We start from the raw sequence: 27,190 nt of genomic DNA, 5'->3' as shown, positions 1-27,190 counted from the left end.
CTTCAGAATCTCCTTCACATCCTCCGAACGTAAGTGCATACATACACTCATACTTTCCGAGCAGATGGCAACCCCTCCCATATATTTACCTCTTCAATAACTGCACTCCCCTGTTCCCCTTTGGCAACCACTGATATGCCAGCAGGACGAATGTCCGGAGAATAGACCATCGTAGCCAAGGCAAACCGATCGTTTGCGAAGACCTCCAAGGTATCTGCGTCGGAGATTATGTGAATCCGCAAGGTCTCCAATTTGTCTTTGGGTTGGACCCCCAGACAATCAGTCTTGTAGAAGAGAGTAAACGGGCCTTGTTCGGGGCAATTGCGTATGTTTGGATCAGATGTCGATCTCGACTTGTTGACGCTGATGGTCTCTTCCTGAGGAGAAAACATGATCATAGTGCGTATAGACATATCACTATTGTGGCGGATATGAAAACCGACTTCAAAGCAGCAACTCGGGTTGATAGCGATTTCTGCCTCGAGAACCCAGGTAGTAGAGGATGTCGAGCACAGTGCGTGTGATGCTCCCGCTGTTGGTGGGAGCGAGATATATTTCTGTTGGCAAGAATGACGATGGCGTTTGCGGAGTCGGACTATCTCTTCGACAGGTCGTATCCCGAGAGTGTAGATAGTGGCTGAACCATCTTGGTTTGGAACTTGTTCAACAGACGATATCTCTGACAAAGGACTGTAAAGAGCTCGAGTAACATTTGAGATAGAAACGAGAAAGAGCTCGCGCGGAATAGCCAATGCGCCATTCCATCCCTTGTCCTTGGCATAACTTGCTGGTATGTCCTCTTCCGGTATCCATGCGTGCATTATATGTCTCTTAGACACCGGATCGAGAAATGAATTGGCTGCATATAGTGACCCGCAGTCCAAATACCCGCCATGGGTGTACTCAAAGCGAGGGACGTTGTTTTCAACCCTCAAGTCACCAAACATCCACAGTAGAGAACGGACAGTCCTTGGGGGAATATGCGCATCACCTTTATGATTCCGGATATGTTCACGTTCTATGTCTCCCTCCGCTCCCAGGATGAGACACACGCGGCTGTTGCTGCCGGCTTCGAGGGTCAGGAAATTCACGCATTCCCAGTTGATGCCGAAATTCCCAGACCATTTTTGCGAGGGCTGAAATCGAGCAGGTATATTGACCAAAGGAGACAGATAGTGCCATTCAGATACGTTCCTATGCGGCACAGAGTATAGGAACGCTGTCGGTCCGTGGCCTTCAATTCCACCTGAAACAAGCCCGTACATGGAATTCTGCCCACGAAGATCATTCAAAGCATGCCACTCTGCTAAGAAGGGGTCACGAAACCCAGTCACTTGAGTCCCCTGGGGCTCACCAGCTAAGATTGGATTTTCCGAAAGTTTTGTCCATGTCTTTCCATTGTCCCTGGATTCGGCAATTGCTAGACCAGCAGCGTCGCGTGGATACGGAGGTGTGCTCCAGTGAAATGGTAGGTGGCGCACTGATGAGTAGATAACTTTCAGAGACCCTGTCTCGGAGTTTTCGGGTGGTGCCATGCAGCCTGTAAAGACCCCATCACGATCATAAGGCTGATCTGGAATCAGAGCAGGTTTGGTAAAGGGTGTCCAGTGTATGAGATCTTCGCTGATGAGATGACCCCAAGACATCGAGCCCCATTCAGTACCATGTGGATTGCCTGTTTCGTGTAAGTTATATAAGCTAAATGCACTCCCACCTGGGCAAGGTCGCAGCAACAAAACACTTACACTGATAGAAGACATGGTATAAGCCCGTGGCCGCATCGTAACCGGGAGCACAAGGATCGTTGATCCAGCAGTTTGCGGTGAAGTGCAGAGAGGGCCGGGTGCGATGGGACTCCATGTTTTTGGCTTCATTACGGACGACATCACTGTTAAACTTCAGCACATTTTATATTGGATTGTCGTTCCAAGTCCCGCAGATGCCGACCTGACGTGTACTGAGTGTCGCGGAGTAGCCTTGGGACTCCGCGAGGGTCCTGAACTTTAATTCCCCAGACTCCACCGTTTCCCCACGGGGTAATAAACGATGCGTTGGGGCTGCATATATAACTGGACACTTCACCCGCCCGAAATGTGGGTATCATACACTACTCCATTGGCGAGGATCTATTACGATGTCCGACGAGTACAGAGCCCACACCCTCGGCAGATTGCAGCTACTGACTTCTCGCCAGAATTGACTACACTGTTATCAACCCTACCAAGAAATGGCGAATGCTTCGCTCGCAGTGGCGGTTCGCTCTCTGGGGTAAGTCGGAGTCCCTTGGAAAGCATACATGTACTTACCTTGTTAGCACTCTGGATATCCAGCGGTGTTATGATGCAGGGGTTCGACATTGTCGCGGGAAGTCAATTGGTATCGTTGCCTGCATTCCGAAAGCAATTTGGTATCCTTCAGCCGTCGGGTAACTACCTCATCCCTGCATATTACATCTCGGCTTGGAGCTCGATCGCCCCAGCATGTGAAATTGTCGCCACCTTTATCGTTGTTCCCTCACTGGAGAAGTTTGGCCGCAAGCCAGGTATTCTGGTGGCAACGGTGATATCTGTTGCTGGTGTCCTCCTGCAACAGTTGGCCACAGATTGGCGAACGCACCTTGCCGGCAGAGGAGTCAATGGTGAGCGAAGCTCTTCACGGATCTTTCGCAGTCTGACATTACCCTAGGAATTGCTATTGGTATCATGTTTACTATATCACCTCTGTGGATTGGGGAGACATGTCGACCAGAGCTACGGGGTTTCTTCCTCTGCTTCTTCAATACAAGCATTGTGTTTGGTCAATTCGCGATGTTAGTATTACCTTTACCTCGGGTATGCGGATATTGTCACTGAATCTCTATCCAGTGTCGTCGTCTCGAAGGGAGCAAGTAATATTGATGGAAAATGGTGAGTCCGGACTTACATTGGGCCATGAGATTCAATTAACTCAGCATGACAGGCAATGGTGGCTCCCGGTGGTGGCCATGTACATCTTCCCCTGTGCGTACAAAAATGGTCATGTCGGGACTATTATTAACATTCTTTGTAGTCATCCTCGTCACAGCATGGTTTTTCTTCCCCGAGTCGCCATATTGGCTAGTCCGGTACGGAAAATCAGCCCAGGCAAAGAAGGAATTAAGAAAGGTCTACGGCTTCAACGATGACAATTTCTACGACATTGAGATCCGGAGAATGGAAGAAGAAATCCGCCTTGCAGCCCAAATTCAGGAAACAGCAGCCACGCATAACTACAAGTTTTTAGGGGTGGACATGTCAGCAGAGGTCGAGTGCTTCAAAAGTAAAAACCGCAAACGAACCTTTACTGCTATCTTCGCTGCCAGTGGTCAGCAAATGATTGGAGCTACCTTCGTCATCGGCTACGCGACCTATTTCCTTGAATTGATCCACGTCAAAGCATATTTTGATGCGTCTGTGGTTCTCTACGTCGTCATGCTTTTGTCCTGTATGGCAGCCTTCCCCCTGACTGAGATTCTAGGACGTCGGACCCTGATCGTTTGGCCACAATTTGCACTGTGCTTCATTCTCTTGGTCATAGGCATTCTCGGATGTGTCCCAGACCAAACGAAAGCCAGTTGGGGAATTATAGTTTTTATCTACTTGTGGTCAATAATTTTCCAGCTTTCGATCGGGGCGACAGGGTTTGTTCTGGCGTCAGAAATTGCTACCATGCGTCTTCGTGGCGCAACCCAGGGACTTGTCACTATTTCCAACGCAGTCTGGGGCCTAGTCATGCAATTTACCATCCCGTACATGGTTAGCAGTGACATGAATTTATTTAGGTATATTGGCTAAATGATTGGACAGATCAATCCCGATGCAGGAAACTTGGGTGGCAGAGTCGGTTTCATCTTTCTAGGGACAGGACTTGTTGCTGCAATTGGGGGGTGGTTCTTATACCCGGAAACAAAGGTACTTTCCTATTGATCATCGCGTGCGTTTGCTAAATAGTTATATTAGGGAATCTCGCTCGAAAAACTTGATGAACTATACGCAATGCACGTGGCGCCTAGACATTTCAAACGAGTGGGGAATGAACTAGGCCTGGCTGGTGAGCTAGGCCCCGTTGGGGAGACCCAGAAAGGCGAGAGCGTACACATTGAATAGGGATCACGCGGCTTGTTTGTTTTAACACAAGTCATATATAACTTATCTTTTGCCAAACAGGGCATGGGTGCGTGAATCATAAGATCAATCTCGCAGAGCTAAAATGTAAATGTCCGGCAACTGCTCAATTATTTGCAACACTTCGCCAGTTACCCTGTCACCATTCTCATATTCTGCAGAAATATTCTGAGCCGTCTGCTGCATCCAAAAAGAAAAGCCCGAAAATAAGTCATTGACCTCAATGAGTAGCTTGATGGCTCTTCGTCGGCGGCACTATTGCTTCCGGCATTTAGCCGTAGTAGCTAGCACCTTGAGACTTCCGGTGTTTTAGTATGCCGTTCCTCAACGAGAGCCCTTGCAAGATCAAATAGAGACATATTTTGGAACCTTGAAATGCCTTAGCTTGAGATAATCATGTTGAGACCAGTAAGGAAAGTGATGACTTGCTGGCGCATGGATGATAAGACGCTAGTCCCAATCGGGATACTACGTCATCGATGAGGGACAGGTTATATCGCGACAAACCTCACTTCTCATCCGTTCTTCTACTTGTATCTTCGTTCAAACAAACTGAATACTTCAAATCCGCCATTATGCCGCTCGTCGTTCCTGGAATTAACTCCTCATTTGGTGACAAGTCCGAGTGGGTCAACAAGCTGATGGGAAAGACGATTGGCGATACTAGTAATGAGACAGTACGTCACCTTTAAGAAATCGCCGAAATCAGCCATGATATTCTAACAGTTCGCTAGTCTTTTGCAAAGAAGGATCTGCCTGAATCTCACCGGGTATTGAAGCCAGGTGACATGAAGACCATGGATCATAATCCAAACAGGTAAAGCCTCATTGCAAAGTGCCATAAACCCAACGACCGTGTTGCTGATAGTATCCGCATTGAAATAGACTCAATATCCATGTTAATGAGGAGGGGGCTGTTCATGATGTGAACTACGGTTAAAGATAAGATATATTTTCTAGACCTGTCCTCGCGCAAATCACTAGAATGAATTGAACCGATTGAATATCTATTGCGTGAAAGTCTATTGCTGTCCTCATGATACCATTTCGCGTGAGCCAACTCACTCAGCCTTCCATCTCAGTAGAGTAAGCGAGTGTCGGGGGAACACATACGACCCGCTTCCGTCCCAGGTCGACTCCTTGATCGCCACTTCTTCCTTGCCGTTCATATTTGACGCGGACAAGTCATCCGCTGTGACGGTGAACACAGTCACCTCTCCCTGGGCTCCCTCGACGCGACTCTCGAAGTCCTGCGAGTCGTGGATGTTGACCACAGCAAGATTGGCAAACCCATCATCACCCAGAGTAGCGCTAACATCCAACCAAGGTGTATCCTTGGCACTTCTAATCCACTTAGGGGTGGTCTCGCCATCGTACGTTCCACAGGAAACGTGACTGGCAACAGTCCAACCGCGCATGTAGCGAGAGAACAGCCAAAGCGGCCACCAGGTGGTCTGCTTGGTAATTCCCTCTGGGGTGGTCATCAAGGGCGAGATGACGTTCACGGTCTGTGCGATACAAGCCATGCCGACGTCCTTGCTCTTTCGGACAAAGACGTTCAACCAGGAGGCGACGGCGAGAGCGTCAGAGAGCGTGTAGTTTTCTTCGGCGCCCTTGCTTCCCTCTGCGCGGATGGGGTCCCAGACGTTCCACTCGTCGAAGCAGATTGTCGGTCGGAGTTGGTCGGGGGGAACTTGGTTCTCAACTCTGGCGAGATCGATCAAAGAGGATGTGATCTCAATTGCGCGCTCGGCAGCCAGTGGTGCTGTCACGTTGTGCAGGTGGGATGATGAGGACGTGTACAGGTGGATGCTGTGCATGTCAATCAGAGGAACTGAGCTGGTTGACAATGCGGAATGAGCGGGGACAAGACACTGGTTTAGTGTGTAGTAATCCCATGAGGCAGTGCCATCCTGGCCGCAGAGGATCAAGACGAGGGTAGGATCCAGGAGCTTGAGAGCTGCATGAAACCTCTATTAGCGCGACATTTCTGCTGGTATTGGGATGAGGTATTACCTTTGGCCCATTGAATCGCCTTGTGAGCATATGCCTCTTTGGTCATCTGCTCCACCTGCCAGGGACCCCAACACTCGTTTCCAAGGGCCCAGTATTTGACCTGCACGGATTGTTAGACGGGTTGCACCTCAAGGGGTTGTTCTTCTTATCTGGACATACATTGTAGGGCTCCTCACGGCCATTCTTTCGGCGAAGGTTGGCATAGTAAGTATTGCCAGTTCCATTGCAGTACTCGACCCAGCCCAAGGCTAAGACGGTCCAACATCAGCATCCCTGCGCATAAAAATAGGTTTAGATAAGAACATACCTTCATCAAGGGTACCGGTACCAAAATTGAAGCAAAGGTACGGCTCTGTGCCTACAGCCTCACACCATTGCATGAACTCGTCAGTGCCGAATTGGTTTGTCTCCGTTCCAAGCCAAGCAAGCTCTGGTCTATCGCAAGTTCAGCATCAGCAAAGCTCTAGCAAAACGGATGTATTGGGAGTAATCATACCTCGCCGGTCGCTGATCCTTAGGGCCAACGCCATCAAGCCAGTGATAGGTCGCGCAGAAATTGCCGCCGGGATACCGAACGACAGGGATGTTGAGCCCCTTCAACGCCTCCAGGACGTCAGTGCGGAATCCCTTCTCGTCTGACAGCGGGTTTCCGGGGTCATAAATGCCACCATAGATACAGCGACCCATGTGCCTGTGGGAGAAGTTAGTTCATGTCATGAAACTGGAAGAAGTCCGAGCTGGCTTACTCGGTAAACCCGGCGTAAATGTTCGGATTAATCTTAGAGATGCGCCTCGATGGGTGCACGGAGATGAGAGGCGTCTCATGATCTTCCAATTTGGTGAAGGTCGTCATTGTTCCAAGATTTATACGAATGGGAAGTTTTGTTTTCTACTGTTTATGTTGGAGGCGTCGCGCTGGCTAAATATGCGATTCGACTCCGGTTCACCTTAAGGGAAATGTGTCCTTGCTTGAAATTCGAGGAAGGCAGTTAAAGAACCGAAATGCATTCTGCTCACGAGAAATTTATCGAAATAACCGATGTCTCGGGCCTTGAAGCGGCAAAACTCCTGCGGGGGAATGAGTCGTGAGTATCGGATGATGACCCCTGTATTCAGCATCGGTAGCGCTTGTAGTGGCTACCGGAACAACGAAACGCAGCCCTTAGTTGGCTTTCGGGAGGAACGACAGCTCAATAGACCAATAGACCGGTAGCCTAGCCTCACGATATTCCCGAAATGGAAGAATCGCCGGAGATGTTCCGTCAATCACGGACGAGATCGAGCGCCACATTTCTGAGCTAACTCCTCCCCGCAGATTTGGACTCGTCATCTCGGACTATTCCTAGTAAAGGTAAAAATGCGGCATTCGATTTGGTAAGGCATGTTCCGCATTTTCCTCCGTTTGCACGCGACGTTAGCGCACTTCAAGCCTTGACTTCCTGAAGTACACGATTCTCCGAGGTCATGGTTAATTGCCACATTTGTGCGAGTTCCTGGGCTCCTCCGTATATGTAGAGATGATCCCCCGGGGAATGGGTGACATGTGGAGGTAGATCTTCATTCCCCATATTCTTCGATTCTATATCCACTTCTCAAAACCATGCGTCTCTCGCCGTCATGGTACCAGGTATGAGGGACAACCCCCATCAAGAATACTGAGCTCATGTTTCGATATAGTTCCTGGTCGGCATCTTTGCCTCTCTAGGATCATTCCTTTATGGATGTATGTCTCCAATCGTCTTTTTTGACTCGCGGAATCTGATATAGTTGCAGATGATCTGGGTGTCATCGCCGCGGTGCTGGTCTCTCAATCTTTCAAAGCCAAGTTTGAAGCAAATGATACCGAAACGTCAGTCTCACATTTCGCATGAAATATTAAAATATCTAACAACTTTGCAGAGGAGTAATCGTGTCTCTATTCACCGCTGGCGCATGCGTCGGTGCCGGCTTTGCGGGTCCCAGTGGTGATTATCTTGGTAGACGAGGGACCATATCGTTAGGATGTCTCATCTTCACTCTCGGAGGTTGCCTTCAAACCGCGGCGAAAACGATTGACTACCTTTACAGTGGACGATTCATCGCCGGGTTAGGGTATGTGATCAAAACAGCCCTGGAGATACCTAGGCATTTAAGCAAGCACTAATCAATTATTAGTGTCGGTTTCCTTACGATGATGATCCCTCTGTACCAAGCCGAGATCTGTCACCCCAAGATCCGTGGTCGAGTTACGGCCTTGCAGCAATTCATGCTGGGTATTGGAGCGCTTGTTGCTGGATGGGTTGGCTATGGGACCTACACCAACTTGGCACCGACTAACGATGCACAATGGCAACTGCCCCTCGGTTTGCAGATCGCCCCTGCGGTGCTCTTAGGTCTTTTGATCTCTTTCTTCCCTGAGGTAAGATTATTTCCATCGGGTCAAGTCTAATAACTGATATAAATCCAGTCGCCTCGCTGGCTCATTGATCACAACCGCGCCGAAGACGGATTGCGTACATTGGCCAAGCTGCATGCGCATGGCAACGAAAACGATGCCTGGGTACAGGCAGAGTTCACTCAGATTCAAGAGACCATCACATACGAGCATGAGCACGAGGCGAAGTCATATTCCGAGCTGTTCACCAATCGCTCCTCGTTCCGTCGCCTGTTCCTTTGCTGTGCATTGCAAGCCTCGGGCCAGATGACCGGTGTATCCGCCATTCAGTACGTGTTCAACACGAATTACCAACATCGAATCCATTAGCTGACGTGATTTCGTGCAGATACTACTCACCTCAGATTTATAGTCAAATCGGTATCTCCAACGGAGATACGTTAAAGTACCAGGCAATCAACTCCGTCATTGCATTGGTTGCGCAAGTACTGTGCATGATATATATTGATCGCTTCGGTCGTCGCTGGACTCTGATCGGCGGCAACCTTGGTAACATGGTAACTTTCATCGTTGCAACCATCCTGCTTGCAAAGTTCCCTCCATCAACCAACAACAACGGTGCTCACTGGGGTTTCATTATTATGACTTGGCTGTACAACTTCTCCTTCTCCTCGACTTGTGGTCCTCTATCTTGGATTATTCCAGCCGAAGTGTTCGATACTCGCACACGTGCCAAGGGTGTCTCGATCGCCACTATGATGTCGTTCGCTTTCAACACCATGATCGGCCAGGTCACGCCCATTGCCATGACGAATATTGGATACCGCTTCTACTATTTGTTCGTCATCTGTAACTTCACCAATGCGGTCTTCTTCTGGCTCTTGCTCCCTGAGACAAAACGCGTGCCTCTCGAGGAAATGAACCAAATGTTCACAAATGCCCCTTGGATTGTGCCTGGAACTCGCAAGGAAGACTATATGTCTCATGACCTGGAGCGGAAGATCGAGGAGCGGGAAGTGAAGCAAAACGCCCTGCATGTTGAGTAGGATAGTGTCACAGGGGACCTGCAGGGGGCATCGTCGGTGTTGTAGGTGTGGAATGCTTAGTTGATTTGGTATTGAGATACAATAATATGTTGTCCCTATGGAGTGAAATGTTTGTAATTAATTGCCCTTGTGATAGAAGAAAATGTTGAGATCATTTTATCATACATGGATGCCTTACTGCTAGACAGACTGAGCTCTTGTTTGCCTATTTTCTTAATTGTGGCCTTACAGGGATCATTTTCCTGACTTCTGCCAGTAGTGAGTTGTAGCCTCAACAAAAAATACCAGACAAAATAGGCGACTTGAGAAACACAACATCTAGGTTACTATTACGGGTAGGGATAGTCTATATATAATAGAGAGGCAAAGCTATGCCTTTGTTACTATACTTGGAGACATTTGCTTCATCAATTAATTTGATCTACATTATACAGTGCTAGGATAGATATCCGTGCTAACTAGCTGTCACGGTCATCCAGACGTGGACGAGCATCATTCAGAATCTGAGCTGTATCCTCCCAAGCCAAGGGAAACTGGGGTTGGCTTTGGCGGGCTTTTCGGCTTTACTTGCCCCTTCCCTGTAGCTGTCACCACGTTGGACTGTGTGGCAGGTGTGGCTTTATCGGACTTAGAAGTCCCTTGATCCAGCTTTTTGGTACTTGAACCGCCATCTCCAGCCTGTTTCTGCGAGTCTTCCGCATTCTGTGTGTCCTTCCCGGTGGTCTTCTCGGTCACTGAAGCCTTGCGCTTCTTCCCTGCAATCAATGAGTTCCTATGTTTATCACTCCGTCTCTTGCGAGCGAGTGCGGTCCATTCCTGTCCTTGCGCCGGTGCCGCATCCGACGCTGATTCCAGTAGTGTTTTCTGCGCCTCTTCGCGTCGTCGGTGGAAGGCTTCAAGTTGTTCCGCCGTCTCCCTCTTCACAGCCGCCTCTTTGGCGCGTGTTGACTCGAGAACAGAATCCAGGAATTCGACTTCGTCTTCATCGAGGGAGCGAAATTGGTTTCTGAGACGTGATTTCTCTTCAAAAGCTTCTTGTTTGGCCACTGCATAATAACCGAGGAAAATCACCCTAACATGTTAGCCAGATTCCCTGGATGAATTGTCCGCTCTTTTGCCCGTTCGTGTAGACAAGGTAGACAAGGCCAGGCAACCGAGTTGGGCTCACTTTTATTCCGCTCCAACACTTCAAAGAGACTTTTGCCTTCATCCTGCTTCCCTATCTCGGCCTTACGTCTCCGCTCCTCCTCGAGCTCTTGCTGCGCTCTGAGCCACTCATCGTCCCGCTCGATCGGCTTCTCGTTTGTTCCGGCTGAAACGAAACCTGATGACATACTGATATGGGTAAAATGGATTATGGGTCACGGGGATGGAGCACTCGGGTATAATGGTCGGGATGGGAAATTATCCGGCCACGGGGGTTTCGGGATGGGATGTGGGGCTGGGAATGAACCGAAAGGCGGGCGAATAATAATTCCTGGACGAAAGAGGTTGGGAAGTTTCTGGAAAGGGAAGTTTCACGTAAGACAAGAGAGTCGGCCCCGAGGGGAATTGGATGAAGTAGGTGGTCGATCTCAATTGGACAATGTGGCCCCAATATTGAGTGGAATCGCGCATTTAGCCAGAATGCACTGCGGTGCCCCCCTTGGTTATACCCTCCAAACCACTCTCCAAGTCTCCAGTATGACGATGAAAGCGTCTATCGCGGAGTTGGATATGGCCACTCGGGTAAATTCTTGTTCACTTCGTCCACGGTTAACTTCAATATCTTGCAAATCCAATAGAAAGTAGAGAGAAATAACGTCCAAGATGGCCAATTTACCACCCCACCGCCCCTCCCCCCCCCCTCTGCCCCCCACGACATCATCGATTGCTCTTGGACCTGCCCACTTTACATTTGGCCATTATATAAAGCCCCTTGTCTCTTGAAGCTCTTCCTTTTTTCTTATTCATTATTCCATCTCTTAGAATCTATCAAAATGTCGAACCAGCACACTCAGTATGTCCCAATGCGATACCCTCCCCCCTCATTTCCCCCTCATTTCCCCCAGACCATCGCATTAACCCTTCTCTCTCTATAGGAAGACCTACACCCTCAACACCGGCGCCAAGATCCCCGCCATCGGTTTGGGAACATGGCAGTCCAAGCCCAATGAGGTCCGCGTGGCCGTGAGGGACGCCCTTCTCGCCGGTTACCGCCACATTGACACTGCTCTGGCTTACGGCAACGAGGCCGAGGTCGGTGCCGGTATCAAGGACTCCGGTGTGCCCCGCGAAGAGATCTGGCTCACCACCAAGCTGGACAACCCCTGGCACAAGCGCGTCACTGAGGGAATTGATTCCTCCCTCAAGGACCTCCAGACCGATTACGTCGACCTCTACTTGATGCACTGGCCCAGCTCCACCGACCCCAACGACTTGTCTAAGCACCTGCCCGACTGGGACTTCATCAAGACCTGGTAAGTGACGAAGTGACACTGCACATCCGTCCACTGGGGAGCCATTGCTGACTTGTGTCCACCACAGGCAAGAATTGCAGAAGCTGCCTGCCACTGGCAAGGTCCGCAACATCGGTGTCTCCAACTTCGGCATCAAGAACCTTGAGATCCTGCTCAATGACCCCAGCTGCAAGATCGTGCCTGCCGTCAACCAGATCGAGCTGCACCCCAACAACCCCTCCCCCAAGCTGGTCGCCTACAACACCTCCAAGGGCATCCACTCTACCGGTTACTCCTGCCTGGGCTCCACCAACTCCCCCTTGTACAAGGATCCTACTCTCCTCCAGATCGCCGAGAAGAAGGGCAAGACTCCTCAGCAGGTCCTCCTGGTTTGGGGTATCCAGAAGGGCTGGAGTGTCATTCCCAAGTCCGTCAGCAAGTCTCGCATTGAGGGCAACTTTGACATCAACGGCTGGGACTTGACTGACGATGAGGTCAACCAGCTCGACAACCTCAAGGACCGCTTCAAGGTCTGCGGTGACGCATGGCTCCCCATCAAGGTTTTCTTCGGCGATGACGAGTAAATATGTCAAAAATGATGAATGTTTTATGAGTACATAGGCTTTAGATACCAAAAGAACGATTTTTCCATGACATTGATAACTACCGATAACTACCTACTATTATAAGTGTGTCAATTTCAGTAAACATGAGAGTCAAGTCATATTATAAACCTTTTAAGGTACAATGCGACAGGCTTTCCGAATCCAGTTTGTCCGGTTTGTTACGTTTGATAACAAACAGGACAAAATAGACAAACAGAATTTTTGGTCACGCGGGTGGCGTCGCACAGCCACTGCGGAGCCTCTGAGGCGGAGAGATAAGGGTGTATACCCCAGCGTCATCAGGCATCCTTCCTCTCTTCTTAGCATCCGTCCCGAACATCTCCAGTGAACTATTCATCTCTGAAATATCACCATGGCGCCTTCAGCAGGGCACCTGCTGCTTCCTAAAATATGGAGAGCAGCAAGGTATGTATCCCCTCTTCTGCCCCCATATCGGCTTACAATGAAGCCATTGATTGACGTCCTTCTAGGTTTGCCTACGCAAAGGCCTCCAAGGCTATACGTTCCAAATTACCAGAGCCAACAGAGTATCATTCGGTGCGATACCAACCTGCCTATGCCCGAATCAACCCTCGCCAGCCAATTAGCCGTGCCGCTGCCATCCGTCAAGCCCGCAGTCGCCACTTCTCGACCCGTGCTGCCGGCGCCTTCGCCTCTGCGATTCGATCCGGGCTAGGAGCTGATGCCCCTGCCCGTAACACCTCTCGTATTGCGTCTAACATCAGTCGGCTCAGTAGCCGTGCACCTTTCGCTTCGACACTTCGTCCCAATCTGACCGGTGGGACCCTTGGTCGGACTGCAGGAGGGTACGCTGTTGGAGCGGGCCGTTTTGGTGGAGCTAGATACTTTTCCCATGGGCCTGCAGCCCCAGCACAAGTTATTCAGAATGTGTCACAGGGCGTGCGTGCTTTCTTCCTGTCTGGGCAGAAAGTCCGATTCGACGGCATCGACCCCCGCACTGGGGAGAAGCGGTATAAGTCAGTCAGCACGCTGCAAGACCAGGCTGAGCGAAAGATGAATACCAACCCGCACAGCGCAACTGGCTCCTACATTGACTTCCAAGTTTCCCCGACCATCACTGCACTCAGTGCTGTTGGTGGTCTGGGCAATCAGGACCGCTCCACCTCGGGCAACTCTCTGAACTCCGAGGGCTTGATGGATCTGCTTTCTGCCGATTTCGCTCGAGCATTGAAGGATTTCTCCGCTGTCATGAACGATCTCAAACGTCTTTCATCACTTGGAGATCTTCCGATCTCCCTTCACGACCGGTCAACTATACGTGTACGCTTCCCGGGCTGCGATGCGGAAACTGTAGAGCAGTTGTGCTGTGAGGCCGGAATTCAGCGAGGCCGAGTCGCGCAGGACGAAGACTTCGATATTCGCACTGGCGCTGATCTAGCTCTCTTGTTCCCTTTTGCACCGAGCATTCCCACTTCCTCCGACACTGACTATTACTTCGAAAAAGCCCCGAAGTTACACTCACAGTATCCCGCGGACCTTGACTGGCAAGGGATGATGACACCAGAAAGCGGCACGCCATCATCGCCAGGTGGCAGCCCGGATTCTGGCGCCATCAGTTTCCAGGACAGTGAGCTATTTGGTGCTAATCCATGGAAATCTTCAACCAAGAGTTACTCGAGTATTAACATCAGCGAGCTTGGAGATCAGCCTTTCTTCCCGGAAATCTCTAGCTCTGGCCAAGTCGAGAGTAACTCTGCATATGAAGGTGCCGAGGGAATTTACAAGTTCTTGGCTGAGTGTGATCAAGCCAAGCGTTGACGAACATATGCTTAGATTGGCTCCTGCTTTTTCTCTTGTTCTCTTTCTTCCATTACTCTTTTGATGTTTCCTTTCCCTTATCTTTTTCCTTGATTTCCTTTGGCACATATCCCAGGCTGAGACCGGGACTACATGATGATGATACAGATACCACTCCACTCTTTAACACTTCTAACCGTGTTACATTTCCTTAATTGAATAAAGTTATATTGAAACCTGCTCGCATACTTAAAAGAAATCGACGTTACTGCGAACATCGTACAGCCAGGGTCTACTAGCCATCCCTGTCACGACACGCACTATATATATCGGAGCCTGGATAGTGGTCTTTTTGGCCTAGTGTGTAACTCGCCAGTCCAGGGGCAGGTTGCAACAATCCCTTATGGAAGCGCTTGACTTAGCTCAATTATGATTTTTCACCGTTCTATGGCCCTGGAAACAGGATGGCATGTTAGTTCAGCCTAGACAACCCGATTCAGCCTTTTGAACCATCGTGGCCTAAAGCCTCCGTTGGGACACCCTTAATTTCCCTTGCATGCAATAGACTTGTCTCATATAAAGACATATCGGGCTGAAGAACACTGCGGCCACGGTGCGGGGTCCGGGGAATGTGAATAATGTGCCTTGTCGAAAGCAAATGGCTTTTGTATAGCAATTTCCTTCTGGGGGTTCCATCGCGTATACATCTCTCTAGCGTCTTGTGTTGTATCCATTCCATTGCAACGGTTTCTCAAAAGTAGTCCTGGCTGAAATAGTTGAAATCAGTTTTTTAGGCCACTTCTTCAGTCAACTGAAGAAGAATAGCTTAACCACTCAACGTGGGGCGAGCCTAATATGGTCCTCCCGCGCCGAGTTTGGGGACGATCGACGATGAATGTCCTGTTTGGGGACGGGGGATCTGTTCCGTGCTGATGCCGGGGGTTTGATACATTACATCCCCTCCCCTTTGACTATCTAGGCAATTTATAGTGGTTTCACGGTTGCAGATTTCTTTGCTCCCTCTACCCCGGACGAGACAGCATTTAGCCAAATTTAACCACGTGTAGGGCAGGGCATGCTGTGTTCTGCCTCCTCTCCCCTACATATGTCTTGGCAATGTTATCTCATACTGCAAGTCCTCGCTATAGGGTGACATTATCCTCGGGTGGCCGGCTTCAATCTCCGCAAGGGTGACGAGACATGCATCTCGCTGAGGTATATAAAGAGATCTAACTCCTGCACAATTGCTATCAGGATCAAAGGGAAACAAGCAACATTCAAACATATTGTTTCAAGACCGCCAATATGCGATCTTTCATTCCGTTTGTGTCTCTGCTGGCTACTTCCGCAGCGGCAGCTGCAATCTCGAGTGCAGCTAGCCCAACTGTAACCGCTGCAGCTGCTGGAAATCCCTTCTCAGGATACCAGCTCTACGCGAATTCTTATTATGCATCCGAAGTCTCATCCTTGGCCTTGCCATCCATGACGGGGGCTGCTAAAGCTGCTGCTAGTGTAGCCGCTAAGGTTCCGTCGTTTTACTGGCTGTGAGTTGATCGGATTGATGTGCTATACACATTACGCAGGACACTAAGATTGTTTTGCAGGGATACCGCAGCCAAGGTGCCAACGATGGGCGAGTTCCTGGCCGATATCAGGGCTAAGAACAAGGCCGGTGCTAGCCCGCCGATTGCTGGCCAATTCGTTGTTTATGATCTGCCTGATCGTGACTGCGCCGCGTTGGCGAGTAACGGAGAGTACTCCATCGCCGATGGTGGTGTTGCGAAATACAAGGCGTACATTGACGCCATCCGCGAGATTCTGGTCGAATACTCTGACATTCAGACCATCCTTGTCGTTGGTCAGTAGACCTGCTGATGGATGACCTTTCCGTGCGAGGCTCGGGGTAGTCATTGCTGACATTGTTTCTAGAACCCGATAGTCTGGCTAACTTGGTTACCAACATGGCTGTGTCCAAGTGCGCCAACGCACATGACGCATACTTGGAGTGCACTAATTACGCTGTCACCCAGTTGAACTTGGACAATGTTGCTATGTACCTCGACGCCGGTAAGATCAAGCATCTTTCCTGAATCCAATCGTTCCTCATCCAAATTTCTAACTATTGACATAGGACATGCCGGATGGCTTGGCTGGCCCGCTAACCTAGGTCCAGCAGCTGAGCTCTACGCCAATGTCTACAAGACTGCCAACAAACCCGCCTCTATGCGAGGACTCGCCACTAACGTTGCCAACTACAACGGCTGGTCTCTCTCTACCTGCCCATCATACACCTCGGGAAATTCCAACTGCGATGAAAAGAAATATATCAACGCCCTTGGTCCCCTGCTCAAGACTGCTGGCTGGGACGCGCACTTCATCACCGACACCGGTATGTACCTAGAGAACCCTTTGAAACAGCGCGATATCAACATCCCCTTCCTACCAGTTTAAAGACCTCGCGCTGACTGTTTCTGTCCAGGCCGCAATGGAGTCCAGCCCACCTCACAGAGTGCCTGGGGTGATTGGTGCAATGTCAAGGGAACCGGCTTCGGTGTTCGACCAACTACCGAGACTGGTGACGCTTTGGCCGATGCCTTTGTCTGGGTAAAGCCCGGTGGTGAAAGCGATGGTACCTCGGATTCCAGCGCGGCCCGCTATGACGCCCACTGTGGATATAGCGATGCTCTTCAGCCTGCACCTGAAGCTGGCACTTGGTTCCAGGTAAGAGTGCCCTGATGAAATGCGATTAATCGTATGATACTGACGAATTTGCAGGCGTACTTCGCCCAGCTCGTGGAGAATGCCAATCCCTCGCTTTAAATCGGTGGGATTATATGTTGCAGGGCTCGTAGCTAAACAGAATGGAGACAATGTATTGAAATTTGGGTCACGAAGTATCCTTACGAGTCGCTTGCGATCCAATGAGTATATATGGATTGAAGATTCGCTTAGCCTGTATTTTGTCATCTGTGCACGTGCCCCTGCGCCAAAGGGCGGTCTGAACAGAAGCCGGCAGTAGACTGACCGCCCTGTAGGCGAATGGCATCGATAAGCGGATTGCGGGATATCTCAGCCCACTTCCCACTTCAACTTGCAACAATCATTAACAGAGTCTCAGATTCCTCTCACTTCTGGCATCATCAGTCAATATAATCTGATCTGCACTACCAACTGTGCAGATTTGGGTGCTTCAAGTGCCGCGCTTGACCCCACCTACTGAACGATACTCTTGACACAGCCAAAGTCCACGTCCCGCATCATGGAGGACTTCAATAGTGAGACTGACAGCGACTATACCAGCTATTGGCGAGACTGGGTGAGTTCAATTTCACTTATCGTTTGATTTCTCTCGAGATGCGCACCGTTGTGGCGCGAGACGGGGCCACCGTGGGGGCGGGTACTGGATGGAGGACAGCAAGGGCCTGTCGCGCGCGCAGCTCGAGTGAATATGGCCCGGACCCGATTTCTCGACGTTTTGGGCTGTTGCCCCGACGGTTTTCTCGGCGTTCCCGGCGATTTGGATAGACAACGATCTTGCGTTGCCTCGCCCCGACATAAGTCCAGACTTGTTTTGATCCTTCAAATATCCTCCCGCACACTCATCGTCCGTCAAGTTCCATTCGTTTTCTTGTGCTCGATCCCATTATGGACCGTTCTCCGATCCCTCGTTCGACGGTCCACAAGATCCTAGTCGTCCTGTTCGCGGGATCGGTTGCGTTGGTTCAATTGGCGCTTCAGGCCGCGAGGCGTCGCGATATGCACTCTGCCTTCTTCTACGTAGTCGTTGGGATGATCCTAATCGGCGCTTTCATCCGTTTGCTCAATGTCTACGTCCATCTTGATCTGGACCCGTTGGAGCTTGCCAGTTTGGGCCCACATGGGCCCAATGGGCCTCCCGGTCCGGATTCCAACCCCGGTGGACGCGGTTCCCAGCCCAACGGAAATGCATCTCGACCTTCACAGGGTGGCCCTCCCCGTGGAGGCTCCTCGGCGGCCTCCCATTCCTCTGGTGCCGCCTCTCGGTCCAGTTCTGGCCGATACAGAGGCCATGCAGTGTTCTTCATGATCGTGATCGTGCTAATCACAATCATGTATCTACAGTTCGTTTCATCCCGCGGTAATGAATACTTCTGCGAAATCGACGAGGACTACCTGACCGATCGGTTCAACCTCACCGGGTTGAACACTGAGGTTTCCTACTACCAGTACGCCCTTGACCTTGTGACTGACGTTTTCGACCTTGATGCCGACGACGATCTGCGTGAGCAGATCGAAAAGTCCGCCCGTCACCTCTATGGCTTGGTTCACGCTCGATACATTGTTACCACTCGTGGTCTTGCCAAAATGGTATGTTGGAACCCTAAACTTGTGTGAATATTGTTCCCTATAATAAAGGTACTAACCTTTATCTAGCTCGAGAAATACAAAAAGAGCGACTTCGGAAAGTGTCCACGCGTGATGTGCGATGGACATGCGCTGCTTCCCCTGGGCGAATCTGATCTCCCGAATGTCAGCACCGTCAAGCTCTACTGCCCCAAGTGCGAAGATATCTACAACCCCAAGTCGTCACGTCACTCGTCCATCGATGGTGCATACTTCGGTACCTCATTCCACTCGATCCTCTTCCAAGTCTACCCTGCCCTTAATCCCGAGAAGAGCAGCCGTCGTTATGAACCCCGGATCTACGGTTTCAAAGTGCACGCCGCAGCTGCACTTGCTCGTTACCAAGATCATCAGCGTGAGGAGCTCAAGTGGCGTCTTGCCGAGGCGGACATCCACCACAAGTTCATCGAGGACAGTGACAGTGACGATGACGCATTCGAATACGACGACGATTATGCTGAAAGTCATGCAGTGTCAGCCAAACACGACAAGATCCTCGGTGACGCAGCTTCCACTCGCATGAACGTCGCCAAGTAATCTTGATAGGCATTCCATTTCTTGTCTTTCATTGGCAACATTTCGGCGCAACGAGGGATACTTAGGATGTTTTCACGAATGACGGCGTTGTCTGGCTCGCATGGTTGGTCCATTTGCGATGGGGTTTTCTTTTTCTCCGACTTCGTTTGTACCTAAATTACCAGTCTGGTCCATTCCTAGGGTAAATCAGGACTCAATTGAAACGACATAACTTTGATCCAATTTCCTGCAGGTTTGTATGGATACTAGAAGACCATAAACTGCTATTAGCAGTAATTCGAACGCATATATCATTCCGGGTACCCTATCTACAGGCGCCTCCTGGAATGCCCAACAAATATGCCCTTCTCAGCATCGAAACTACGGGGTGAGCCCCATTTCCTGCAGTTGTTCGAATGCAAACGTTACCGCGCGAGCCAGTTGCTCACCATTCTCCCATGCCTCGTCATGAGCACCGCTGATTGACAAGACGCGGAGCCTTCTATCACGGTTTAAATCCTCTTGCACGGGTATATGTGCCTCCGCCTTCTTCCAGTTGCTCAAAGCCTCCTTCATGGCCTCCACCTGGGACCCGTCCACCAATTCGTCGTCCTTGGAATGCGCCAGAACAGCTAACCTTCCAGACTTCCACCCGCTTTCCACTCCACGAGACCCAGTCACCCGCGCCGGCGATACACCATCCCAGAGCATCTCATCCGCCCCGAAAGCCCCCTCAATAAACTCCTGGTAAGCTGAGATATCAGCATGCGTATCCCGCAGGCGTCGCAGATCGTAGATACCCGCCACGCCGACAATGGCAGTGGGTTGCGCCGTCAATGTAGGTGGCAGCGGACCTGGAGAGCCAGATCCAGTGGGCGCCTCTTCACGATGACCCGAGACCGCGCCCATTACAGCTTGGAAGGCCAACGTTGCACCGCAACTGTGGCCAACCAGGATATATCGCCCACCGAACCCATATGTATTCTGCAGAAATGCGAGCGCTGCCTCCACGTCGTCGATGTGGCCAGGGTGTTTCGCATCTTGGAAGTCCTTCGGGTCGGTATTTATTGGGTCTTGCGGGTGATTTGGGTGTGCGCTAAGACGGTATGAGATCGACGCGAATCCGGCAATAGGTAGGCCTTTCTCGCGGAGTATGGATTCCGTGGCTTTGAAGGATGTCGATGTAACCACTGGATCCCGCCAAGCACCGCCGTGGATGAAGCTAGATCAGTACCTCGCACGTTAGTTATTGCTTTGGGGGGTAATGATCGTGCCTGGGACTTGTGTACATCACCCAGTAACCATCTTTGCGTGGATCTAAGGTTGTGACGGCGATGCTTTGTAGATTATGGACTGAGCCATAGAGTACAGTCCGGGTATTTGAGTGATCCGACATGGTGCCTGGCGGAGTTCTACCTTGATTTATGGGGAAGTGGGACATGTCGATAGATTACGGGCTTGGGAGGAGCATCGTGCAGGAGCTGTTACATACACCCAGTCGACTATCTGACATTGTAGGTAGACTCTGGCATTTGATCTTCCAGTGTTCCTATGTCCTCTGGGTATTTGCTCTGTGCTTCCCGTCTGCTGTCTTGTTTAGACCAAAGATATAGCACGAGGGATCTCTAGTCGAACAAAATTCCTCCGATGAAGTCCATGGAAATGTAATGTTACAGTATTGCCCCTCCATGTACGTAGTGGAGGACCGTAACATATAACCTTACGTACTTGTCACAGACTAAACCAAATCGGGAATAAATGGTCCCTTTCACACAAACCCTCCAAGTCCACCGTCTCGACCTTAACAACCGCCCAACTGTTGCAATCTTTCACAATGGCCGAGTAAGTGATGATCTTTTTAGATCCGTGACGACATGATGCTAACCGACTCGCAGAACTCCAGCTCCCCTCGCGGCCGTGCAGGTCGAGGCCTTGGTATGGTCTCCCCGACGAAAATCTCCCCCAGTCCTCGCCAGCCAGAAATACTGACGTCGGATGTTCCAGGTGGTCATGAAAATCATCAAGCACTGCTCCCAGACCTTCCCTACCACCGCCACCGGTGCCATCGTCGGTATGGATGTCGATGGCACGCTCGAGATCACCAACACTTTCCCATTCCCCGTCGTCGAAGTCCCCGCTGAGTCGCACTTTGAGAACGCCGCTCCCAACCCGGCCGCCGCCGCCCCTCGCGCCAAGGCAAACGCCGCTTACTCTGCAGAGATGATCCGCATGCTGCGCGAAGTCAACACTGATGCCAACAGCGTTGGATGGTACACCAGCGCCAACATGGGCAACTTCGTCAACATGAACGTGATCGAGAACCAGTTTTACTACCAGAGCCAGTTGAACGAGCGCACAGTCGCCCTGGTCCACGATGTCAGCCGCAGCGCCCAGGGCAGCCTCAGCCTCCGGGCCTTCCGCCTGTCCTCCAAGTTCATGACTGCGTTCAAGGAGAACAAGTTCACTTCCGAGGAGTACGTGCAATGGCCTCGGAAATTCGCAAAATTATATCGTGAAAACTAACAAGAATATCAGCCTCCAAAAGTCCAACCTGCGCCACCCCGACATCTTCGAGGAACTGCCCGTCAAGCTCCACAACTCCCACCTGATCACCTCTTTCATCCACCAGCTGCAGACCCCGACTTCCTCAGCTTCCACTGAGCTCCCCTCCTCCCTGGCTGCCCTCGAGTCCAGCCCCTTCACCAAAACCTCCACCCTTACCCCCAACCTCGACAACCTGTCCCTCAACATCGATCCCTTCCTGGAGAAGAACTGCGATCTCCTTCTGGACAGCATCGAGACCCACAACACCGAGGTCAACAACTACCAATACTACCAGCGTGTGCTCGGCCGCGAGCAGCAGAAGATCAACGCCTGGAAGGCGAAGCGCGCACAAGAGAACGCTACCCGTGCCACTCTCAACCAGCCCCTCCTCCCCGAGGACGAGTGGCAGCGTCTGTTCAAGCTCCCCGCCGAGCCCAGCCGTCTGGAGAGCATGCTCAACACTCGCCAGGTGGACCAGTACGCGCGCCAGGTCGACAGCTTCGTGTCGTCCAGCACGGGCAAGATGTTTGCCGTCAAGGGCAACCTGCTGCCCAACGAGACCTCGAACTAAACGTTGATGATTGCGAAGGGGAGACACGACGCTTCTGGTATTGCATGACCTTTTTACGGCGTAGGGAGGGAAAATGTTCTCTATTTTGGATGTTAATATGACTTCCTGTTTCTTTTTTCTTCTATGAGCGGAGCTGAGTCTCGGGGCATTAGACTCCTGCGTTGTATCGACTTGTATTCGATCATAGAAGGAAATCTTTATTTTGTTTAGAATATAACAATCACATTGAACAGGTCAAATTCTCGTGTATAACTTTTTTACAATAGGATAATCTACGGATAGGACAGATTTGTCTTACAAATGTAAGGTTAGATTGATCTACGAGATCAGATATCTATGAATGTGCTTCTGCATGCATCTGCACTACCAAGTCCGTGGACAACTCAAGGGGTCCCGAACCCCTCCAGGGGGAGTCCATCCTCAAGTCCATCGCATCGGCGACCCTATACCCATCGAACTCGTGGACGTTTGCCAACAGAGTGACAATCGCGGGCTGCCAAATGTCCTGGAGGATAGAGCACATCTGGTGGAAAACAAGGTCGCCGACGACGCGCGAAGCCTCAAGGCAGCCAGGTGTCAGCTGAGCAAGCTCTCGAAGCCCTTCAACTACAAAGAGACGGTTATCCGGGTTAGCTCGGAGCTTGTCGATCAGGGTCTCTAGAAGGCGAAGAAAGTGGTTCCGGTCCATAACGTAAACACTGTCACGAGCAGGGATAATCATGGTGAAGATGGGATGGATGATGGATGCTGGTAATAAAAGGTTAGCATGAATCTGTGGGATCTGTGTGATCTGTGAGGATTGTGTTCGAGGCACTGTTGGTTGGCGAGAAGATATCGAGGTGGGATTGGAGCTATTTATGCAGTTCGAGTAGCCGACTCGAATACTCGATGGAGCACAGCTTGGAAGTTGAAAACAATCGAAGTATTAAAGATCCTTTGTTATATCTTGTCTTCTTAGTTTGCGGATCTATCCGAGTACAAAGGCATTGTGGTCCGCAAAGGTGAGAAGGGGACAAAGCAAAGAGATATTGACTTTGGCAACTACGAACGTCACAGACATTGAGGAGTTGGTTCTCATTGGGGATCATACTAGTACAACATGTAACAAAGACACTCGTCAAATAGATGAGAAAGGCTATCGAAATTTAGAAAGACAGTAAGATGCTGCTTAGTTTCATGTCGCTTGAGGTAATATATACAATGTATGTACATATAGTTGAACGAGAAAAGGGGGTTCGGCCTGTTGAATGCGCCACCTTTCGTCCTTCACAGGAGACTAGTTGATGAGTATGTACTCTGTTCCTTTTACTAATCGTATATCTCAGTTACCATGCTTCTTCCTCTGCGAGCTTCAGTGGAAGGTGAAGCAACCGCTGACCGAATTTCGTAGGCGAAGGGAGTCGCCCTGCTCGAATGTTGATCTGCAAAGATTGGTGGAGCAGCTTGGGCTCTGCCAATCCTGCATCACGTTCCTTTCGCAAAGCCACAAACTCTTCTTCGCTGATACCGTCTTTGAAATGCTTGTTCAGCTTCTTGTGATCCTGGACGCTCATCCAAGGCACGGGGTCACCCCGTCCCTGCGGCGGATAATCATGACCTGTCCAGATCTTGACGTGGTCAGACAGGCTCAGAAGCTTGCGGCCTGATCGAAAGAGGTCGTTGGCATCGCCACCGGGAAAGTCACACCGTGCAGTGCCGATGTCCACATGGAAGAGAGAATCACCGCAGAATAGGTTGTCTAGAAAATTCTTGTAAGTAACTGTGTGGTAAGGTCATTATTGCTGGTGGATAATTACCTCCAATCTTGTAACCCAGATGATCGGGGGTGTGCCCAGGTAGATGGATAGCCTGTCCTTTCAGATTCCCAATAGTGAACGTCTCGTCGTCGTCAAAAAGCTTGTCAAAAACGCCTTTATATTCCTCTTCTGGGACACCATATCTTTCAGCAAACAATTTTTGCACTTGTTCAATGCGCTTGCCAATGCAGATGGGCGGCTTATGGTCTTGATTCTGGGCGAGACGTTTCTGAAGGTAAGATGCCGCAGTCAAATGATCTGCATGAGCGTGGGTTTCGAGAATCTTGTCAATCTTATAGCCCTTTTCCTTGACAAGGGAGAGCAGTGAATCGGCTGCATGAGTGGCCACGGCCTGAGTGGCGGGATCATAGTTCAAGACTGGGTCGATGATGACAGCCGTTGATGTCGACGGATCGGCAATGAGATACTGCCACGTTCCAGATGTGGGTTCGAAGACATTGTGAATCACAGGCTCTGATGACATAGCGGATGCAGTGCTATATGTAGCTCGACGTGGAACTATATGCCTGGGAGGGATGCAGCTTGAACGTGGCGAAAATGGCTGGTTCCAGCTATGACCTGGTTGTTCTTTTCGTGACAGGCCAACCGTTCTCTTGATTGAAGCGACGTTTCTTGAAGAATTTGGGGTATAAGGTATACCTGTCCGTGTCGCTTGTTGAATGTGACGCAATTGACTGAGGTCGACCAGTGTTGATGTTCGAATTGGCTTGCTAGACAATCTGAAAAGATCTGATGACCTTTGCCGGCTGATGATTGATGATTGCTGCCGAAAACTGATCATTATATACAGAATTTGAGGGACAAAAGTTGGTAAGGAATGTAGGAGCTGTGGCCATACTTGAAAGACATCGGTCGGCGACTCGGCGAGCATCTAGGTCGGCGATTGAAAACGCCCCCGGAGTCATTACGACACCGTCCATGGATATGTCCCGCATTTTCTTGCCACAAGTCAAATTCCAGGAACATCTGTTGCGAGGTACATTGTTTGGGGTCCCGTTGCTAAGGCTAAGGCCTCAACCCCATAATAATGACAAGGCGAATCAAGGCCACACATCAACATCGTCATGCACAACCACGATGCTTTGACCAATCCCTAAAGCGAGAGATACTTGAAGTAGAAGTGAAGCATTAGAGAATATTCGAAGTAAACATAGAACATCCAAGTACTGTCCCTTTCCCTGGACCCCGAACGTATTCGGCGAAGAAAGCCCGACTCCCCGATATCGGAACGAGTTAATCCGAAATCACGACATCATAAGATCAGCTCTTTTTGGCTGCTTCGGGGCTTTTTTGTCATATTTTTGCATTATACCCAAACATGTTTCAGCGTCGCACAGTAGTTGCTGCCAAGCGCTCAGTCGCTCAATGGAGGAGCCTCGCAACCGCGTCTCCCGTGAGTTCTGCACGAAACCACAAGATTGTAGTGGTCGGCGGTGGTACTGCTGGTCTCTCCATCAGCCACCAGCTGCTGCACTCTGGCAAATTTGCGCAAGATGACATTGCTGTAGTCGATCCGGCAGCGTGGCATAACTACCAACCTGGCTGGACACTGGTTGGCGGAGGCCTCAAGGACAAACAGGAGCTGCGCAAGCCATTGAACACCTTGATCGATCCTAAATTCAAGTTTTATAACGAGGGTGTTGGCGCCTTTGCCCCCACAGAAAATGCGCTCACCCTCGAGAATGGCGACAAGATCAACTACGAGCATCTGGTCGTTGTGCCCGGTATTAACCTCAACTTTGGCGCCATCAAGGGTCTCTCTGAGGCTCTGGCAGACCGGAACTCAACGGTGTCAACAATCTACAGCTACGACACATGCGACAAGGCTTTCCGCAACATTGAAAACTTCCACGGAGGCAATGCCATTTTCACTCAGCCAGCCGGTGTGATCAAGTGTGCGGGCGCACCGCAGAAGATCATGTGGCTTGCATTGGATCATTGGAAACGAGCTGGCCTTTACAACCCTGCCAGCCCCTCTGAGTCACCCGTCAAGATCAGCTTTGCCACCGGTCTCCCAATGATGTTCGGTGTCCCCAAGTACAGCGCCGTCCTCGAGCAGATGCGGAAGGACCGCGGTGTTGAGGGATTGTTCCAACACGATCTCCTGGCCATTGATGGCAAGGCTGCCATCTTTGCCTCTCCCGAGGGAGAGGTCGCCAAACAATTCGACCTGTTGCACGTCACCCCTAAGATGGGTGCTCATGCTTTCGTCAAGAACAGTGCTCTGGCCAACGAGGCCGGATACGTCGATGTGGACGACAACACCACCCGCCACAAGAAATTCCCCAATGTCTGGTCTGCTGGTGATGCTTCCAGTTTGCCCACATCCAAGACCGCCGCGGCAGTCACCTCTGAGGCACCAGTTCTCGTTCGCAACCTTTTGCAGAGCATGGAGGGCAAGGCACTGGATGCTTCTTACGATGGATACACCTCATGCCCGCTCCTGACCGAGTATGGCAAGGTCCTTCTTGCCGAGTTTAAGTACGCCGGAGTACCCAAGGAGACATTTGGTGACTGGTTTGGTATTGACCAGGCCGAGCCCCGTCGTTCGTTCTACCACCTGAAGAAGGACTTCTTCCCTTGGGTGTACTTCAACTACATGCTCAAGGGTAACTGGGCTGGACCGAAGGGCTGGCAATAGACGAATCTGTGAAGGCCGTGTATATTATCCCTTTGTTGCGATATGATGGTAGTACCTCAATGTGTTTTAATGGTTAGAGGTTAGCAATAGAAATACAATATCCTCTAATAAATCATATAGACACTACAAAGTTACCTCAGGTCATGTAGGTGGACGTCCAGGGCACCTTCTGCTACAGACACGTGACTATCGCGTGGGTGACGTCATCGATCATCATATGGATCGGCGATAATGGATAAGCGTCGACTGAATCAGCTGGAATTGTTCAATGACATTCTCTTTCGATATTTAATTATTTACAATGGCTCTTTCCCAGAT

At 50.5% G+C, this 27,190-nt stretch overlaps 15 protein-coding genes across 15 annotated transcripts; 9 read left to right on the top strand and 6 right to left on the bottom strand.

Annotated features, from left to right (window-relative positions):
* Window positions 1-47: 47 nt before the first annotated feature.
* On the bottom strand, window positions 48-1,896 carry N7525_011239 (glycoside hydrolase family 32 protein; the record flags this gene model as incomplete). Its single annotated transcript, XM_002560864.2, has 2 exons — window positions 48-1,675; window positions 1,746-1,896. Coding segments are annotated over 2 exons (1,779 nt in total), but the record flags the coding sequence as incomplete, so codon positions are not given.
* Window positions 1,897-2,227: 331 nt separating this feature from the next.
* On the top strand, window positions 2,228-4,124 carry N7525_011238 (putative MFS alpha-glucoside transporter; the record flags this gene model as incomplete). The annotated part of the gene is made up of 8 exons (XM_061215405.1): window positions 2,228-2,268; window positions 2,331-2,638; window positions 2,686-2,809; window positions 2,865-2,906; window positions 2,959-2,999; window positions 3,049-3,773; window positions 3,825-3,929; window positions 3,978-4,124. 8 exons carry the CDS (start codon window positions 2,228-2,230, stop codon window positions 4,122-4,124), a joined length of 1,533 nt encoding a protein of 510 aa, XP_061067917.1.
* A 593-nt stretch (window positions 4,125-4,717) lies between these two features.
* Window positions 4,718-5,082, top strand: N7525_011237 (uncharacterized protein; the record flags this gene model as incomplete). Its single annotated transcript, XM_061215404.1, has 3 exons — window positions 4,718-4,819; window positions 4,877-4,959; window positions 5,028-5,082. 3 exons carry the CDS (start codon window positions 4,718-4,720, stop codon window positions 5,080-5,082), a joined length of 240 nt encoding a protein of 79 aa, XP_061067916.1.
* Window positions 5,083-5,203: 121 nt separating this feature from the next.
* N7525_011236 (alpha-N-arabinofuranosidase) lies at window positions 5,204-7,011 on the bottom strand (the record flags this gene model as incomplete). Its single annotated transcript, XM_002560861.1, has 6 exons — window positions 5,204-6,102; window positions 6,159-6,258; window positions 6,318-6,406; window positions 6,466-6,593; window positions 6,655-6,849; window positions 6,905-7,011. The coding sequence occupies 6 exons, from the start codon at window positions 7,009-7,011 to the stop codon at window positions 5,204-5,206; spliced, it is 1,518 nt and encodes a 505-aa protein (XP_002560907.1).
* Window positions 7,012-7,758: 747 nt separating this feature from the next.
* N7525_011235 (sugar porter family MFS transporter) lies at window positions 7,759-9,578 on the top strand (the record flags this gene model as incomplete). The annotated part of the gene is made up of 7 exons (XM_002560860.1): window positions 7,759-7,785; window positions 7,836-7,881; window positions 7,932-8,007; window positions 8,058-8,249; window positions 8,313-8,556; window positions 8,605-8,861; window positions 8,921-9,578. 7 exons carry the CDS (start codon window positions 7,759-7,761, stop codon window positions 9,576-9,578), a joined length of 1,500 nt encoding a protein of 499 aa, XP_002560906.1.
* Window positions 9,579-10,070: 492 nt separating this feature from the next.
* Window positions 10,071-10,912, bottom strand: N7525_011234 (PSME3-interacting protein; the record flags this gene model as incomplete). The annotated part of the gene is made up of 2 exons (XM_002560859.1): window positions 10,071-10,624; window positions 10,747-10,912. The coding sequence occupies 2 exons, from the start codon at window positions 10,910-10,912 to the stop codon at window positions 10,071-10,073; spliced, it is 720 nt and encodes a 239-aa protein (XP_002560905.1).
* Window positions 10,913-11,557: 645 nt separating this feature from the next.
* Window positions 11,558-12,600, top strand: gcy1 (putative glycerol dehydrogenase Gcy1; the record flags this gene model as incomplete). Its single annotated transcript, XM_002560858.1, has 3 exons — window positions 11,558-11,577; window positions 11,660-12,037; window positions 12,105-12,600. 3 exons carry the CDS (start codon window positions 11,558-11,560, stop codon window positions 12,598-12,600), a joined length of 894 nt encoding a protein of 297 aa, XP_002560904.1.
* Window positions 12,601-12,994: 394 nt separating this feature from the next.
* Window positions 12,995-14,421, top strand: N7525_011232 (uncharacterized protein; the record flags this gene model as incomplete). The annotated part of the gene is made up of 2 exons (XM_002560857.1): window positions 12,995-13,047; window positions 13,113-14,421. The coding sequence occupies 2 exons, from the start codon at window positions 12,995-12,997 to the stop codon at window positions 14,419-14,421; spliced, it is 1,362 nt and encodes a 453-aa protein (XP_002560903.1).
* Window positions 14,422-15,705: 1,284 nt separating this feature from the next.
* cbhC (putative cellobiohydrolase) lies at window positions 15,706-17,220 on the top strand (the record flags this gene model as incomplete). Its single annotated transcript, XM_002560856.1, has 6 exons — window positions 15,706-15,944; window positions 16,005-16,258; window positions 16,330-16,467; window positions 16,532-16,789; window positions 16,880-17,121; window positions 17,176-17,220. The coding sequence occupies 6 exons, from the start codon at window positions 15,706-15,708 to the stop codon at window positions 17,218-17,220; spliced, it is 1,176 nt and encodes a 391-aa protein (XP_002560902.1).
* Window positions 17,221-18,045: 825 nt separating this feature from the next.
* N7525_011230 (casein kinase II subunit beta) lies at window positions 18,046-19,320 on the top strand (the record flags this gene model as incomplete). The annotated part of the gene is made up of 2 exons (XM_002560854.2): window positions 18,046-18,747; window positions 18,814-19,320. 2 exons carry the CDS (start codon window positions 18,046-18,048, stop codon window positions 19,318-19,320), a joined length of 1,209 nt encoding a protein of 402 aa, XP_002560900.2.
* A 360-nt stretch (window positions 19,321-19,680) lies between these two features.
* N7525_011229 (arylformamidase) lies at window positions 19,681-20,695 on the bottom strand (the record flags this gene model as incomplete). Its single annotated transcript, XM_061215403.1, has 2 exons — window positions 19,681-20,521; window positions 20,589-20,695. The coding sequence occupies 2 exons, from the start codon at window positions 20,693-20,695 to the stop codon at window positions 19,681-19,683; spliced, it is 948 nt and encodes a 315-aa protein (XP_061067915.1).
* Window positions 20,696-21,133: 438 nt separating this feature from the next.
* N7525_011228 (putative eukaryotic translation initiation factor 3 subunit EifCh) lies at window positions 21,134-22,414 on the top strand (the record flags this gene model as incomplete). The annotated part of the gene is made up of 4 exons (XM_002560852.1): window positions 21,134-21,141; window positions 21,195-21,234; window positions 21,304-21,773; window positions 21,835-22,414. 4 exons carry the CDS (start codon window positions 21,134-21,136, stop codon window positions 22,412-22,414), a joined length of 1,098 nt encoding a protein of 365 aa, XP_002560898.1.
* A 334-nt stretch (window positions 22,415-22,748) lies between these two features.
* On the bottom strand, window positions 22,749-23,135 carry N7525_011227 (uncharacterized protein; the record flags this gene model as incomplete). Its single annotated transcript, XM_061215402.1, has 1 exon — window positions 22,749-23,135. The coding sequence occupies one exon, from the start codon at window positions 23,133-23,135 to the stop codon at window positions 22,749-22,751; it is 387 nt and encodes a 128-aa protein (XP_061067914.1).
* Window positions 23,136-23,739: 604 nt separating this feature from the next.
* Window positions 23,740-24,694, bottom strand: N7525_011226 (MBL fold metallo-hydrolase; the record flags this gene model as incomplete). The annotated part of the gene is made up of 2 exons (XM_002560850.1): window positions 23,740-24,152; window positions 24,211-24,694. The coding sequence occupies 2 exons, from the start codon at window positions 24,692-24,694 to the stop codon at window positions 23,740-23,742; spliced, it is 897 nt and encodes a 298-aa protein (XP_002560896.1).
* An 855-nt stretch (window positions 24,695-25,549) lies between these two features.
* Window positions 25,550-26,872, top strand: N7525_011225 (NAD(P)/FAD-dependent oxidoreductase; the record flags this gene model as incomplete). The annotated part of the gene is made up of 1 exon (XM_002560849.1): window positions 25,550-26,872. One exon carries the CDS (start codon window positions 25,550-25,552, stop codon window positions 26,870-26,872), a length of 1,323 nt encoding a protein of 440 aa, XP_002560895.1.
* Window positions 26,873-27,190: the final 318 nt, after the last annotated feature.

This window comes from Penicillium rubens, assembly GCF_028828025.1.
Source record: "Penicillium rubens strain IBT 27055 chromosome Unknown utg000004l_segment0_segment0, whole genome shotgun sequence".
Classification (NCBI taxonomy): Eukaryota; Fungi; Ascomycota; class Eurotiomycetes; order Eurotiales; family Aspergillaceae; genus Penicillium; species Penicillium rubens.
This window is presented reverse-complemented; position numbering and strand designations above follow the sequence as displayed.